Source organism: Carcharhinus amblyrhynchos, chromosome 11 (assembly GCF_965287045.1).
Source record: "Carcharhinus amblyrhynchos chromosome 11, sCarAmb.v2.hapA, whole genome shotgun sequence".
NCBI lineage: Eukaryota > Metazoa > Chordata > Chondrichthyes > Carcharhiniformes > Carcharhinidae > Carcharhinus > Carcharhinus amblyrhynchos.
In genome coordinates, this window is record NC_137334.1 from 96,576,680 (window position 1) to 96,593,893 (window position 17,214).

At 51.9% G+C, this 17,214-nt stretch overlaps 1 protein-coding gene across 1 annotated transcript in view; it reads right to left on the minus strand.

The window, feature by feature from the left end:
* Positions 1-17,214, minus strand: part of myo10l3 (myosin X, like 3) — a 217,982-nt gene that overhangs the window by 21,053 nt on the left and 179,715 nt on the right. The window contains exons 28-31 of the mRNA XM_080199296.1: positions 14,415-14,557; positions 8,888-9,082; positions 8,230-8,387; positions 478-601 (exon numbers count right to left, since the gene is read on the minus strand). Of these exons, the coding sequence (XP_080055422.1) occupies positions 478-601; positions 8,230-8,387; positions 8,888-9,082; positions 14,415-14,557 (620 nt within the window). The remainder of the gene's footprint in view (positions 1-477; positions 602-8,229; positions 8,388-8,887; positions 9,083-14,414; positions 14,558-17,214) is intronic.

Genomic DNA, 17,214 nt, shown 5'->3' on the forward strand with positions numbered 1-17,214 from the left:
ATACAATTTTGTCTTTTAAAAAGTGTTTAGACAGTTGCATGGGTAAGATGGGTATAGAGGGACATGGGCCAAACGCGTGCAATTGGGATTAGCTTAATGGTTAAAAAAGGCGCGTGGACAAGTTGGACCGTACAGTCTGTTTCCAGGCTGTAAACTCTATAACAGCAGAAGAAAGGAAGGAGGAGAAACAGTTTGGGAAAAGAATGAGTGGAGAGGAGGAGGAATGGAGAGGTTAGGAAGGGGGAAGTGAAACGGAGAGGTAGGGAGAGAAGGAGGAGGAGGAATGGATAAATATTTGAAAAGGGCAAATGGGCAGGGCCTTGGGAAAGAGCAAGAGGAATGCAACTAATTGGGTAACTTTCAAAGAGCTAGCATTGGCAGGATGGACCAAGTGGCCTCCTGTTTTTACAGATATTCTCCATTATCACAGTTGCTGTCCTCTGCAGGAGTTTGAAGAGATGTATGGTAGGAACTCACAATTCAGGTTAATATCCCCATATAGCAGAGGCAGGAGTGGAGAGTGCAGGGGGTGCTGGGTATAACGTAGGATTGGGTTCCTTCTGTACGTCTGATCCACAATCTCTGAATTCATGCTGTTCTCCTGAAAGATAAAATCACATTTACTCTTGGGCAAAATCAATAACAGATGGATAGTGTGAAATATTCCAGACCTCCCCAAACTGTATTCCACCTGCTACAAACACTGAGAGAACAGTACAGACCCAACATACAGTGCCTGACCCTGAGACAGGTTCACACAGTGGGGAGATGCTGGCATTGTGATAATATTACTGGAATAGTTAGTTATCCAGAGGTTCACACTGGATGTGTTCAAATCCCATCACAGAAACTGGTGTTAAACTGAAAGCTAGTTTCAGTAATGGTAACCATGAAACAATCACAGAAACATAGAAAGCAAGAAGAGGCCATTCAGCCCTTTGAACCTGCTGCCCCATTCATTATGATAATGGCTGCTCATTCAACTCACTATCCCTCATACCCTTCGGTCTCTTTCACCCCAGTGCTATATGTAATTGCTTCTTGAATATATTCAACGTTTTGGCATCAACTATTTCCTGTGGTAATGAATTCCACAGGCTCACCACACTTTGGGTGAGGAAATGTCTCCTCACCTCCATCCTAAATCCTCAAACTGTGACCCCTGGTTCTAGACTCTCCCACCATTGGGAATATCCTTCCTGCATCTACCCTGTCCAGTCCTGTTAGAATTTTGTAAGCCTCTATGAGATTCTACCCTCATTCTTTCGAACTCCGGTGAAAACAATCCTAACCTGGTCAATCTCTCCTCATACATCAGTCCCACCATCCCCGGGATCAGCCTGGTAAACCTTTGCTGCACTCCCTCGAGAGCAAGAACATCCTTCCTCAGAAAAGGAGACCAAAACTGCACACAATATTCCAAGTGTGGTCTCACCAAGTTCTGGTATAATTGCAGCAAGACATCCCTGCTCCTGTACTCGAATCCTCCCATCATGAAAGCCAACACACCATTTGGGCAGCACGGTAGTACAGTGGTTAGCGTTGCTGCTTCACAGCTCCCGAGTCCTGGCTTCAATTCCTGGCTCGGGTCACTGTCTGTGTGGAGTTTACACATTCTCCTCATGTCTGCCTGGGTTTCCTCCAGGTGCTCCGGTTTCCTCCCACAGTCCAAAGATGTGTGGGTTAGGTTGATTGACCATGCTAAGAAATTGCCCCTTAGTGTCCAGGGATGTGTAGGTTAGAGAGATTAGTGGGTATAATATGTAGGGATATGGGGGTAGGGCCTGGGTGGGATTGTGTTCGGTGCAGACTCGATGGGCCGAAGGGCCTCTTTCTGCACTGTAGGGTTCTATGACTCTATGATTTGCCTGACTGGTATAAAAGCCCATCCAGTTCATTAATGTCCTTTAGGGAAGGAAATCTGCCGTCCTCATCTGGCTTAGCCTCCGTGTGACTGCAGACTCACTGCAATATGGTTGGCTCTTAACTGCCCTCTGAAATGTCCAAGCCACTCAGTTCAAGGACAATTAGGAATGGCCAACAAATGCTGGCCTTGCCAGTGACGCCCACATCTCATGAAATGTCTAATACTAGAGGGCACGTGGCTTCAGGTGAGAGGGGGAAGTCGAAAGGAGATGTCAGGGGCAGGTTTTTGACACAGAGAATGGTAGGTGTCTGGAACGGCTGCCAGGGGTGGTGGTGCAGACGATCTGATAGGGGCATTAAAGGAGCTTTTAGATAAGCACGCTCGTATGCAAGGAATGGAGAGATATGGACCAAGAATAGGCACAACATTGTGGGCTGAAGGGCCTGTTTCTGCGCTGTGCTGTTCTACATAATCAAGGGAAAAAACACTTGAATGTGAAATACACACACACGGAGTGAGAAACGGACATACACACACACGCACGGAGTGAGAACGGACACACACACACGCACGGAGTGAGAACGGACACACACACACGCACGGAGTGAGAACGGACACACACACACGCACAGAGTGAGAAACGGACATACACACACAGTGAGAACAGACACACACACACAGTGAGAACGGACACACACACACACACACACACACAGTGAGAACAGACACACACACACAAACACACACACAGTGAGAATGGACACACACACATACACGCACGGAGTGAGAACGGACACACACACACACACAGTGAGAAACGGACACACACACAGAGTGAGAAACAGACACACACACAGAGTGAGAAACAGACACACACACACACACACACAGTGAGAACGGACACACACACACACACACACACACACACACACACACACAGAGTGAGAAACGGACACACACACACACAGTGAGAAATGGACACACACACACACACACACACACACACACACAGTGAGAAACGGACACACACACACACAGTGAGAAATGGACACACACACACACACACACAGTGAGAACGGACACACACACACACACACACAGAGTGAGAAACGGACACACACACACACACACACACACAGTGAGAAACGGACACACACACACAGTGAGAAACGGACACACACACACACACACACAGTGAGAAACGGGGACACACACACACACACACACACACACACAGTGAGAAACGGACACACACACACACACACACACACACAGTGAGAAATGGACACACACACACACACAGTGAGAAATGGACACACACACACAGTGAGAAACGGACACACACACACAGTGAGAAACGGACACACAGTGAGAAGTGGAGACGTGCACAGAGTGAGAAATTTATCAATGACTTGGAAGAGGGGGCTGTAGGGTGGGTTAGTAAATTTGCTGATGACACCAAGACTGGTGGAGTAGTGGATGAGGTGGAGTGCTCTTGTAGGCTGCAAAGAGACATTGATAGGATGCAGAGCTGGGCTGAAAAGTGGCAGATGGAGTTTAACCCTGATACGTGTGAGACGATTCATTTTGGTAGGACAAACTTGAAACTTGAACACAGGGTCAACGGCAGGGTTCTGAGGAATGTGGATGAACAGAGAGATCTTGAGGTTCATATCCACAGATCTCTGAAGGTTTCCACTCAAGTGGACAGAGCCATGAAGAAGGCTTGTAGTGTGTTAGTGTTTATTAACAGGGGGTTTGAGTTTAAGAGCCGTGGGGTTATGCTGCAACTATACCGGACCTTGGTGAGACCACATTTGGAATATTGTGTTCAGTTCTGGTCACCTCACTATAAGAAGGATGTGGAAGCAATGGAGAGAGTGCAGAGGAGATTTACCAGGATGCTGCCTGGTTTGGAGGGTAGGTCTTATGAGGAAAGGTTGAGGGAGCTGGGGCTTTTCTCTTTAGAGCGGAGGAGGATGAGAGGAGAATTAGAGGTTTCTAAGATGATGAGGGGGATTGATAGAGTGGACGTGCAGAGACTATTTCCTCGGATGGATGTAGCTGTTCCTAGGGGGCATAACTATAAGGTTCATGGTGGGAGATAGAGGAGGGATGTCCAAGGTAGATTATTCACTCAGAGAGTGGTTGGGGTATGGAATGCACTGCCTGCTGTGATAGCGGAGTTGGACACTTTAGGAACTTTCAAGCGGTTATTGGATAGGTACATGGAGCACACCAGAATGATAGGGAGTGGGATAGCTTGATCTTGGGGTTGGACATAGCTCGGCACAACATCGAGGGCCAAAGGATCTGTACTGTGCTGTAATGTTCAATGTTTTTATGTTTCTAAATGGACACACACAGCGAGAAACGGGCACACTCGCACTGGGGGTGATTCTCCCTTGTGCCATGCTAATTTTCTAATGCAGTGGGGTGGGAGAGTCTCATGCCGCGGATACGCGTGATTCACGTGTGCATCCTGCCGTGTGTGCACCTCCCACACTGGAAACCTGTGGGCAGACCATATAAGTGATTTTAATATATCTTAAATCTGTTTTTAATGTAATTTGTGAGCACAGGACTGAATTCCACAGACTCACCAGCCTCTCCAACCGCACCAGAGTGTCTCACTGGTGACAAAACCGGTTGACGAAGGACGAGCCGTTGATGTCGTCGATATGGATTTCAGTAAGGCGTTTGACAAAGTCCCTCATGGTAGGCTGGTAGAAAAGGTTAAGGCTCATGGGATACAGGGACAGGTATCTAGATGGATTGAAAACTGGCTAGGCAACAGGAGACAGACAGTAGTAGTGGAAGGGTCCTTTTCTAGCTGGAGGTCTGTCACCAGTGGTGTGCCACAGGGCTCAGTACTGGGAACTCTTCTATTCGTAATATATATAAATGACTTGGAAGAGGGCATACATGGTGTGATCAGCAAGTTTGCAGATGACACAAAGATGGCAGGATTGGCGGACAGTGAGGAGGAGTGTCAGGTGACACAGCAGGATATAGATAGGCTGGTATATTGGGCAGATAAATGGCAGATGGAATTTAATGCTGATAAATGCGAGATGATGCATTTTGGAAGGAATAATGTAGGGAGGAGTCACATGATAAAGGGTAGCCCTATTAAGGTCCTATTAAGGGTAGACCTATAATGCAGAGGGACTTGGGAGTGCAAGTGCACAAGTCTCTGAAGGTGGCAACTCAGGTGGAGAAGGTTGCGAAGAAAGCTTACGGTATGCTAGCCTTTTATAGGAAGGGGTATAGAGTATAAGAGCTGGCGTGTAATGCTACAGTTGTGTAGAACGTTGGTTAGACCGCATTTGGAGTACTGCGTCCCGTTCTGGTCACCTTACTACCGGAAGGACGTGGAGACCCCGGAGAGAGTGCAGAGGAGGTTTACCAGGATGCTGCCTGGTATGGAAGGACTGGGTTATGAGGAAAGATTGAGTAAACTGGGCTCTTTGCCTTAGAAAGACGGAGATTAAGGGGGGATCTGATAGAGGTGTATAAAATAATGAAGGGTATAGATAGAGTAAACAGTGGCAGGCTTTTTCCTAGATTGGAGACAAATATCACGAGGGGCCATGAGCTTAGGGTGAGGGGGGAGAAGTATAATTTGGATGCTAGAGGGAGGTTTTTCACACAGAGGGTTGTGGGGGTATGGAAAGCGCCACCAGGTAAGGTGGTGGAGGCACGCTGGACTTGTTTAAGGTTTACTTAGATAGACACATGAGCAAAACAGGGATGGAGGGTTATAGGAGACAGTTTTAAATAAGGGTCAAAGCCTCGGGACGTTACTGGAAATCTAATGCTACATGTGATGATGTTTTGTCTCTTTTAATCCGCAGGTGTGTCGGTCCACCTTGTTGTCTAACGAGGGGCATACACACGGTGGGTCGTGCGTGGGCTGCTCTTGGATGTTTCGGGAGTGGCCTAGTACTTGGTGTCGTTGTGTGTGCTTAAAACTGGACCAGCAGATGGACACCACAACAGCCCAGTGACTATCACTGCTAGCTGTGCAGATACATGGATTTGGGCCTGTGTCTGTGGGAGTTTGCGCATTCTCCCTGTGGTTGCGTGGGTTTCCTCCGGGTGCTCCGGTTTCCTCCCACACCCCAAAGATGTGCTCTTAGGCTGATTGGTGTACCAAATTGTCCCTAAATTATTCTCCTCTTAATCTGGTTTCCAATGGGGGTACCATAAGCATAGACATGGGTCAAGGGAGGTGTAGGAAAAATACATTGTTAAGATGGCGGCGCGGGCTCGTTGGGCCGAAGGGCCTGTTTCCCGTGTTGGGTTGTTCTTTGTTCTTTTGTTCTTTGCTCGGGTGGGGGCGCAGGGGTGGGTCTGCCTCCCGTGGGTGCACACTGTGGGGGGGAAGGGGAATGTCATTGGAGGGGGTGGGGGAGAGCTGGAGATCTGGGACAGGGGTGTGGGTCACCTTGTGGGGGTGTCTGCACTGCGGGGATTGGGGGGAATTGGCAGTGCAGGGAGAAGGGGTACTGGAGATCAAGGCTGGCCCAGGAATGGTTGGGGGGGCTGCGATTGGACCGTGGGGGGCTGGACGAGCAGCACTGCAGTGGTCCTGAGCTGACCAGCAAATACGAGACTGACAGTTTGGGGTCTCTGTGCATGCACAGATAGCCTATGGTTTCAGCCTCCCAGGCAGGAATACCCCCTGCCCCGGAAACCAATGATATTCGCACCGATTGGCACTGCATTGTACAGAGTGTGGGAGATTCTAGTCTGATATGCATTTGCAATATATCACATGCAATGTCTGAGGGCATTAGCTATGAGGAGAGTTTGGAGAAACTCGGTTGTTCTCACTGGAGCGACGGAGGTTGTGGGGAGACCTGATAGAAGTTTACAAGATTATGAGAGGCACGGACAGAGTGGATAGTCAGAAGCTTTTTCCCAGGCTGGAAGAGTCAATTGCTAGGGGCAACAGGTTTAAGGTGCGAGGGGCAAGGTTTAAAGGAGATGTATGAGGCAGATTTTTTACACAGAGGGTGGTGGGTGCCTGGAACTCGCTGCCGGGGGAGGGAGTGGAAGCAGATACGGTAGTGACTTTAAAGGGTGTCTGGACAAATCCATGAATAGGATGGGGATAGAGGGATATGGTCCCCGGAAGGGTAGGGGGCTTTAGTTAAGTCGGGCAGCATGGTCAGTGCAGGCTTGGAGGGGCCGAAGGGCCTGTTCCTGTGCTGTAACACACAAAGACAGACGGACACACAGAAAGAAAGTGACAGAAATCAAAACACACATTGTGATTGGATGGATTTCTGTCTTGGTTGTCATGCAGCTTGTTTCACCATTTCATTGGTTGCTGCTTTGTTGATGGGAGATGGGATCCTGTATATAAGAGTTCCCATTGGATATTCTCTGCTCACAGTTTCCAATTGGTGAACTGCCATTAGATGCATTACGAGGAGAGATTGAAGAAACTGGGGCTATTCTCCTTGGAAAGACGGAGATTGAGAGGGGACATGATAGAAGTATATAAGATACTGAAGGGAATAGATAGAGTTAATAGTGAGAGACTGCTCCCTAGACTGGGTACGAACACGAGAGGTCATCATTTAAGGGTGAGGGGGGGGAGGTATAATTTGGAGGTGAGAAGAAGGTTCTTTACGCAGAGAGTTGTGGGGGTCTGGAATGCGCTACCGAGTAGGGTGGTGGAGGCAGGAACGTTGGACTCGTTTAAGATGCAGTTAGATAGGCATATGAGTGAAACGAGAATGGAGGGATATGGTAGGGGCTATTAAATAGGGTTAAACCTCGGGAGACACCGGAAGGGCAGGCTGTAAGATTAATATTTTTGTCTTTATTCCACAGGTGGAGGTCCACCTCGTGTCAAGCGAGGGGCATGCACACGGCGGGTCGTGCGTGGGCTGCTCTTGGAAGTCCAGGAGTGGCCTAGTACTTCATGTCGGTGTGTGTGCTTGATCCTGGACCAGTAGACGGGCGCCGCAACAGCTCAGTGACTAGCACTGCTAGCTGTGCAGACACATGGATTTGGGCCTGTGTCTGTGGGAGTTTGCGCATTCTCCCTGTGGTTGCGTGGGTTTCCTCCGGGCGCTCCGGTTTCCTCCCACACCCCAAAGATGTGCTCTTAGGCTAATCGGTTTTTACCAAATTGACACTATTTCTTCCCTGAATCTGACTGAGTAGGGTCCCATTCGTAGACATGCAGGGTAGAATAGGTGTAGGGTGATGCGGCGGCGCGGGCTCGTTGGGCCGAAGGGCCTGTTTCCCGTGCTGGGTTGTTCTTTGTTCTTTGTTCTTTGCATTGGCTCTCCAATGACCAATGGGATGGCACCCTGACCCAGTTGGTCATTGGCTGTCCTTACCTTGATGTCACGAATCAGCTGCTGTGTTGGTGTTTCTATGGGGACCTTGTTGTCGATGACATTCTGAACGGCGGTTGTCCAGCGCATTGCCTCATTCAGTAGTTTGGTATAAAGCCGATAGGAATGCTTCCTGCCGTGAATCACAAAGTGCCAGTAACCTACAGACAGCAAAGGATCACAAATGAGAACACTCGATTCGCTCGGGGGAGTGGCGAGCAGTGTGGAGCGTGGGGGGGCCAGAGGGTAACGATAGTGTCATGGATGGGAAGGCACCAACTACTGACTATTACTGCACTACAGATACTCTGGGAGTAACATTCCTGGATACGCCGATACTCCGGGAGTAACATTCCTGGATACGCCGATACTCCGGGAGTAACATTCCTGGATACGCCGATACTCCGGGAGTAACATTCCTGGATACGCCGATACTCCGGGAGTAACATTCCTGGATACGCCGATACTCTGGGAGTAACATTCCTGGATACGCCGATACTCCGGGAGTAACATTCCTGGATACGCTGATTCTCCGGGAGTAACATTCCTGGATATTGATACTCGGGAGGGACTGCTGATTCTCAGGTTATCACTGAGTGATGGCAGCAACTCCTCACTTGGCCTGTGTGAATATTTTAATGCATTTAACCCTTTCTAGTACCTGTTTCTCTGAAGGATTTATCGTCTGGTTGAGTGACTGAGCAAAGGCTGTTCAGTACCAAGGTTCCCAGCTTGGATGCACTGCGTTCTGCAGATTTATAATAATCCAGAGAGTTATTGTTCAGCAGGAACCAGCGTTTCTTCAGTTTCAGTGATGCAGTTTTTGTATTCGACCTCATCTCCTTATGGAGCCAACCTGGAAGAGAATGGGAGGGGTGAGCACAGAGAGACCCCACCCCACATAGAGAGACTGTATACCCCAGAGACCCCCACCAGACAGAGAGACCCCACCCCACATAGAGAGACTGTATACCCCAGAGACCCCCACCAGACAGAGAGACCCCACCCCACACAGAGAGACTGTATACATAAGAACATAAGAAATAGGAGCAGGAGTAGGCCATCTAGCCCTTCGAGCCTGCCCCGCCATTCAATAAGATCATGGCTGATCTGTCGTGTCTCAGTTCCACTTTCCCGCCCTCTCCCCATAACCCTTAATCCCCTCTCTTATCAAAAACCCATCAACCCGCATCTTAAAAATATTCAGCGAGGTAGCCTCCACCACTTCAACGGGCAGAGAATTCCAGAAATTCACCACCCTTTGAGTGAAGAAGTTCCTCCTCAACTCCGTTCTAAACCGCCCCCCCTTTATCTTGAGGCTGTGCCCCCTAGTCCTACTGTCCTTTCTGAGCGGGAAGAGTCTCTCCACCTCTATCCTATCCATCCCATTCATCATCTTATACGTCTCAATGAGATCTCCCCTCATTCTTCTAAACTCTAACGAGTACAAGCCTAGTTTATTCAGCCTCTCCTCATAGCTCAACCCCCTCAACTCCGGTATCAGCCTAGTAAACCTCCCCTGCACTCCCTCCAAGGCCAAAATATCCTTGTGTAAGTGCGGCGCCCAAAACTGCACACAGTACTCCAGCTGCAGCCTCACCAATGCCCTATACAGCCGCAGCAAGACCTCCCTACTTTTATATTCAATCCCCCTCGCTATGAAGGCCAGCATCCCATTCGCCTTCCTGACCACCTGCTGCACCTGCAAGCTGGGTTTTTGCGACTCATGCACAAGGACCCTGAGGTCCCTCTGCACCGTCGCCTGCTGCAGTTTTTCGCCACGTAAGTAATAATCCTTCCTACCATTATTCCTACCAAAGTGGACCACCTCACACTTGCCAACATTAAATTCCATTTGTCAGTTCCTGGCCCATTCGCCCAGCCTATCTAGATCCCCAGAGACCCCCACCAGACAGAGAGACCCCAACCCACACAGAGAGACTGTATACCCCAGAGAGACCCTAACCCACACAGAGACTGTATACCCCAGAGAGACCCCCACCAGACAGAGACCCCCCCAGCCCACACGAGAGACTGTATATCCTGGAGAGACCCCCACCAGACAGAGAGACCCCAACCCACACAGAGAGACTGTATACCCCAGAGAGACCCCGTCCCGGACAGGGAGACCAGAGAGACTCCCAGAGAGAATGACCACCCAAACAGAGAGACTCCTGCTCCAAACAGAGACCCTCACCAACACAAAGAGATCAGGGAGACTCTAACCCATACAGAGAGATCCCCATCCCACACAGACAATTCCACCCTCACACACACTCACTTTCCCTCCCTAACATTACACTCCCCCCTCACACAAACTCCCCCCTCCCTCACAAATAGAACATTGAACAGTACAGCACAGTACAGGCCCTTCGGCCCTCAATGTTGTGCCGAGCTATGTCCAAACCCAAGATCAAGCTATCCCACTCCCTATCATTCTGGTGTGCTCCATGTGCCTATCCAATAACCGCTTGAAAGTTCCTAAAGTGTCCGACTCCACTATCACAGCAGGCAGTGCATTCCACACCCTAACCACTCTTTGAGTAAAGAATCTACCTCGGACATCCCTCCTATATCTCCCACCATCTACCTTATAGTTATGTCCCATAGTAACAGCTACATCTACCTGACTATTTCTGAACGTCCACTCTATCAATCCTCCTCATCATCTTATAAACCTCTATTAAGTCGCCTCTCATCCTCCTCCGCTCTAAAGAGAAAAGCCCCAACTCCCTCATCCTTTCCTCATAAGACCTACCCTCCCTCACACACTCCTCGTCTCCCTTACACACACTCCCCCTCCCTCACACACACTCCCCTTCCCTCACACACACTCCCCCTCCCTCACACACACTCCCCCCCCTCCCTCACACACACTCCCCCCCCTCCCTCACACACACTCCCCCCCCTCCCTCACACACACTCCCCCCCCTCCCTCACACACACTCCCCCCCCTCCCTCACACACACTACCCCCCTCTCCCTCACACACACTCCCCCCTCTCCCTCACACACACTCCCCCTCTCCCTCACACACACTCCCCCCTCCCTCACACACACTCCCCCCCTCCCTCACACACACTCCCCCTCTCCCTCACACACACTCCCCCCCTCCCTCACACACACTCCCCCCCTCCCTCACACACACTCCCCTTCCCTCACACACTCCTCGTCTCCCTCACACACACTCCCCCTCTCCCTCACACACACTCCCCCCTCTCCCTCACACACACTCCCCCTCTCCCTCACACACACTCCCCCTCTCCCTCACACACACTCCCCCTTCTCCCTCACACACACTCCCCCCCTCCCTCACACACACTCCCCCCCTCCCTCACACACACTCACCCTGTCCTCACACACACTCCCCCTCTCCCTCACACACACTCCCCCTCTCCCTCACACACACTCCCCCCTTCTCCCTCACACACACTCCCCCCCTCCCTCACACACACTCCCCCCCCTCCCTCACACACACTCCCCCTGTCCCTCACACACACTCCCCCCTCTCCCTCACACACACTCCCCCTCTCCCTCACACACACTCCCCCTCTCCCTCACACACACTCCCCCCCTCCCTCACACACACTCCCCCCTCTCCCTCACACACACTCCCCCCTCTCCCTCACACACACTCCCCCCTCTCCCTCACACACACTCCCCCTCTCCCTCACACACACTTCCCCCCTCCCTCACACACACTCCCCCCCTCCCTCACACACACTCCCCCCCTCCCTCACACACACTCCCCCCTCTCCCTCACACACACTCCCCCTCTCCCTCACACACACTCCCCCCTCTCCCTCACACACACTCCCCCTCTCCCTCACACACACTCCCCCCTCTCCCTCACACACACTCCCCCTCTCCCTCACACACACTCCCCCCTCTCCCTCACACACACTCCCCCCTCTCCCTCACACACACTCCCCCCTCTCCCTCACACACACTCCCCTCTCCCTCACACACACTCCCCCCTCTCCCTCACACACACTCCCCCCTCTCCCTCACACACACTCCCCTCTCCCTCACACACACTCCCCCCTCTCCCTCACACACACTCCCCCCTCTCCCTCACACACACTCCCCCCTCTCCCTCACACACACTCCCCCCTCTCCCTCACACACACTCCCCTCTCCCTCACACACACTCCCCCCCTCTCCCTCACACACACTCCCCCCTCCCTCACACACACTCCCCCCCTCTCCCTCACACACACTCCCCCCCTCTCCCTCACACACACTCCCCCCTCCCTCACACAGCAAACAACAGCTGACTGGTGTGGGTGTGGAGGGGAGAGTGGGGATGGGTAAGTGTTGGGGGGAAGGGAGAGTGGGAACGGGGGAAGAGTGGGGAACGGGGGGAGTGTTGGGGGGAGAGGGAGAGTGGAATGGGGTGAGTGTTGGGGGAGAGGGAGAGGGAGAGTGGGAATGGGGGGAGTGTTGGGGGAGAGGGAGAGGGAGAGTGGGAATGGGGGGAGTGTTGGGGGAGAGGGAGAGGGAGAGTGGGAATGGGGGGAGTGTTGGGGGGAGAGGGAGAGTGGGAATGGGGTGAGTGTTGGGGGAGAGGGAGAGGGAGAGTGGGAATGGGGGGAGTGTTGGGGGAGAGGGAGAGGGAGAGTGGGAATGGGGGGAGTGTTGGGGGAGAGGGAGGGAGAGTGGGAATGGGGGGAGTGTTGGGGGGAGAGGGAGAGTGGGAATGGGGTGAGTGTTGGGGGAGAGGGAGAGGGAGAGTGGGAATGGGGGGAAGTGTGGGGGGGAGAGAGAGTGGGAATGGGGGGAAGTGTGGGGGGGGAGAGAGAGTGGGAATGGGGGGGAAGTGTGGGGGGGGGAGAGAGTGGGAATGGGGGGAAGTGTGGGGGGGGAGAGAGTGGGAATGGGGGGAAGTGTGGGGGGGGAGAGAGAGTGGGAATGGGGGGAAGTGTGGGGGGGGAGAGAGAGTGGGAATGGGGGGAAGTGTGGGGGGAGGGTTTGGCTGGGGGGAGTTTGAAGGAAGGTGTGATGCAGACTCTGGTAGGAATAATCCGATGGTGTTTTTGGATTGTACAGGAGATTTGTTCCAGTGTGGAGCACCTACAAATACTCTGATTCCACAAGGCTCACCCTGCTCCTGACCTCATTCCAAACTTGGTCCAAACATGAACAGAGAAGCTGAACTGAAGGGTGGGTGAGAGTGACTGCTCTCGACGTTAAGGCCATGTTTAGACTGAGTGCGGCATCAAGGAGCCCTGGCAAATCTGGAGTCAATGGGAATCTGGGGGAAAACCCTCCACTGTTGGAGTCAGACCCGGTACATAGGAAGATGGTTGTGGTTGTGGAGGGTCAGTCATCTCAGCTCCAGGACATCTCTGCAGGAGTCCCTCAGGGGAGTGTCCGAGGCCCAACCATCCTCAGCTGCTTCATCAATGACCTTCCCTCCATCATAAGGTCAGAATTGGGGATGTTCACCAGTGATTGCACAATGTTCAGCATCATTCACAGCATTTAGAATCATAGAACCCTACAGTGCAGAAAGAGGCCATTCAGCCCATCGAGTCTGCACTGACCACAATCCCATCCAGGCCTTACCCCATATCCCTACACATTTACTCATTAATCCCTCTAACCTGCGCATCTCAGGACACCTAGGGCAACTTAACATGGCCAATCAACCTAACCTGCACATCTTTGGACTGTGGGAGACATCCAGAACACCCGGAGGAAACCCAGGCAGAGGGAAAATCCACTGTGACATTAACGGTTGCACAAGAAGCAAATCTCATCAGATCAGCAGACCTGTCCCTGTCCCAGAAACATCCACCATGTCACCCACATCCGCCTCTGCAGCCTGTGGGCACCCAAACCCCCAAACACCCATCTGCCCCTTTGGTAAGGTTCACTTTCCCATCACTCTCAGCATCCCTGTCCCATCCCCCTCACCCACTCACCTCAGCATCCCTGTCCCATCCCCCTCACCCACTCACCTCAGCATCCCTGTCCCATCCCCCTCACCCACTCACCTCAGCATCCCTGTCCCATCCCCCTCACCCACTCACCTCAGCATCCCTGTCCCATCCCCCTCACCCACTCACCTCAGCATCCCTGTCCCATCCCCCTCACCCACTCACCTCAGCATCCCTGTCCCATCCCCCTCACCCACTCACCTCAGCATCCCTGTCCCATCCCCCTCACTCATCCCCACCCACTCACCACGAACAATGAATTCCTGTCCATCGCTAATAGCATCTCCCTTGGCTTTCTGAAGCAATGATATCCAGTGATGCATCTCCTCAGGGGTCTCCGAGTTACAGTGAATCACCCGGGTTGCCAAGATAATCACAAAGGAGTTTGGTCTAAAAATCAAAAATAGTTTTAAAATGAGATGACCATCTCTTGAATTTCCCTCCTCTCCTGAAGGTGCTGACTCTCACTGGGGTACAGGGTCCCCCGCCTCTCCTGAAGGTGCTGACTCTCACTGGGGTACAGGGTCTCCCCTCCTCTCCTGAAGGTGCTGACTCTCACTGGGGTACAGGGTCCTCCTCCTCTCCTGAAGGTGCTGACTCTCACTGGGGTACAGGGTCTCCCTCCTCTCCTGAAGGTGCTGACACTCGCTGGGGTACAGGGTCCCCTCCTCTCCTGAAGGTGCTGACTCTCACTGGGGTACAGGGTCCTCCTCCTCTCCTGAAGGTGCTGACTCTCACTGGGGTACAGGGTCTCCCTCCTCTCCTGAAGGTGCTGACTCTCTCTGGGGTACAGGGTCCCCTCCTCTCCTGAAGGTGCTGACTCTCACTGGGGTACAGGGTCTCCCTCCTCTCCTGAAGGTGCTGACTCTCACTGGGGTACAGGGTCTCCCTCCCTCTCCTGAAGGTGCTGACTCTCTCTGGGGTACAGGGTCCCCCTCCTCTCCTGAAGGTGCTGACTCTCACTGGGGTACAGGGTCTCCCTCCTCTCCTGAAGGTGCTGACTTTCACTGGGGTACAGGGTCTCCCTCCTCTCCTGAAGGTGCTGACTCTCACTGGGGTACAGGGTCCTCCTCCTCTCCTGAAGGTGCTGACTCTCACTGGGGTACAGGGTCTCCCTCCTCTCCTGAAGGTGCTGACTCTCTCTGGGGTACAGGGTCCCCCTCCTCTCCTGAAGGTGCTGACTCTCACTGGGGTACAGGGTCTCCCTCCTCTCCTGAAGGTGCTGACTCTCTCTGGGGTACAGGGTCCCCCTCCTCTCCTGAAGGTGCTGACTCTCACTGGGGTACAGGGTCTCCCTCCCTCTCCTGAAGGTGCTGACTCTCTCTGGGGTACAGGGTCCCCCTCCTCTCCTGAAGGTGCTGACTCTCACTGGGGTACAGGGTCTCCCTCCTCTCCTGAAGGCGCTGACTCTCACTGGAGTATGGGATCCCTTCCCATAACTTATTCGGAGAAAGGGATTGGTGTTGAATTTCCATAAGAGATTCGGTAAGGGGAGCATTCAACGGGAAATTCCATCAGTAGCGGCAAGACCAAAAGATCTCACCACCGGCCAATGATGCGCCACCTCCTGCCACGAGAAAGACATCACAGGAATGCCGGAGAATTTTGCTCAGTATCAAACTGATGGAAAAAGAGGGTTGAATGTTCCTGTGGGCAAGGTTTTAGAAAAAATTATTAGGGATAGGATTTATAGTTATTTGGAGAGTAATGAATTGATTGGAGATAGTCAGCATGGTTTTGTGGAGGGTAGGTCATGCCTTACTAACCTTATTGAGTTTTTTGAGAAAGTGACCAAAGAGGTGGATGGGGGTAAGGCAGTTGACGTGGTATATATGGACTTTAGTAAGGTGTTTGATAAGGTTCACCATGGAAGGCTTCTGCAGAAAATGCAGATGTATGGGATTGGGGGTGATTTAGTTAATTGGATCAGGAATTGGCTAGCAGATAGGAGACAGACGGTGGTGGTTGATGGTAAGTATTCGACATGGAGTTCAGTTACAAGTGGTGTGCCTCAGGGATCTGTTTTGGGGCCACTGTTGTTTGTAATTTTTATTAATGATCTGGATGAGGGTATAGTTGGGTGGATTAGTAAATTTGCTGATGACACCAAAGTCGGAGGTGTGGTAGATTGTGAGGAAGGGTGTCATAGATTACAGAGAGACTTGGACAAGTTGCAGAGCTGGGCCGAGAGGTGGCAGATGGAGTTTAATGCGGAAAAGTGTGAGGTAATTCGCTTTGGTAGGAATAACAGATGTGTAGAGTATAGGGCTAACGGTAGGACTCTGAATAGTGTTGATGAACAGAGGGATCTAGGTGTATATGTGCATAGACCCCTGAAAGTTGGGAATCAAGTCGATAAGGTTGTTAGGAAGGCATACGGTGTCTTGGCGTTTATTGGTAGGGGGATTGAATTTAGGAGCCGCAGCGTCATGTTGCAACTGTACAAAACTCTGGTGCGGCCGCACTTGGAGTACTGTGTGCAGTTCTGGTCCCCACATTATAGGAAGGATGTGGAGGCATTGGAGAGGGTGCAGAGGAGGTTTACCAGGATGTTGCCTGGTATGGAGGGAAGGTCCTATGAGGAGAGACTGAGGGATTTGAGGTTGTTTTCGTTAGAAAGAAGGCGGCTAAGAGGGGACCTTATTGAAACATATAAGATGATTAGAGGTTTAGATAGGGTGGACAGTGATAGCCTTTTTCCTCGGATGGAGAAAGCTAGCATGAGGGGGCATAGCTTTAAATTAAGGGGCGGTAGTTATAGGACGGATGTCAGAGGTAGGTTCTTTACCCAGAGGGTGGTGAGGGATTGGAATGCCCTGCCTGCTGCAGTTGTAGATGCGCCTAGTTTGGGGGCGTTTAAGAGATCCGTGGATAGGTTTATGGATGGAAAGGGATTGGTTTAGGTTAGAGGGTCATTGATTTTTAATTGGTCGGCGCAACATCGTGGGCCGAAGGGCCTGTTCTACGCTGTTATGTTCTATGTCCTGTGCCCTTTGGGAATTGTAACGAGCAGGTGTTGGGGGGGAGTTGGGGAACCATTAAGCTTG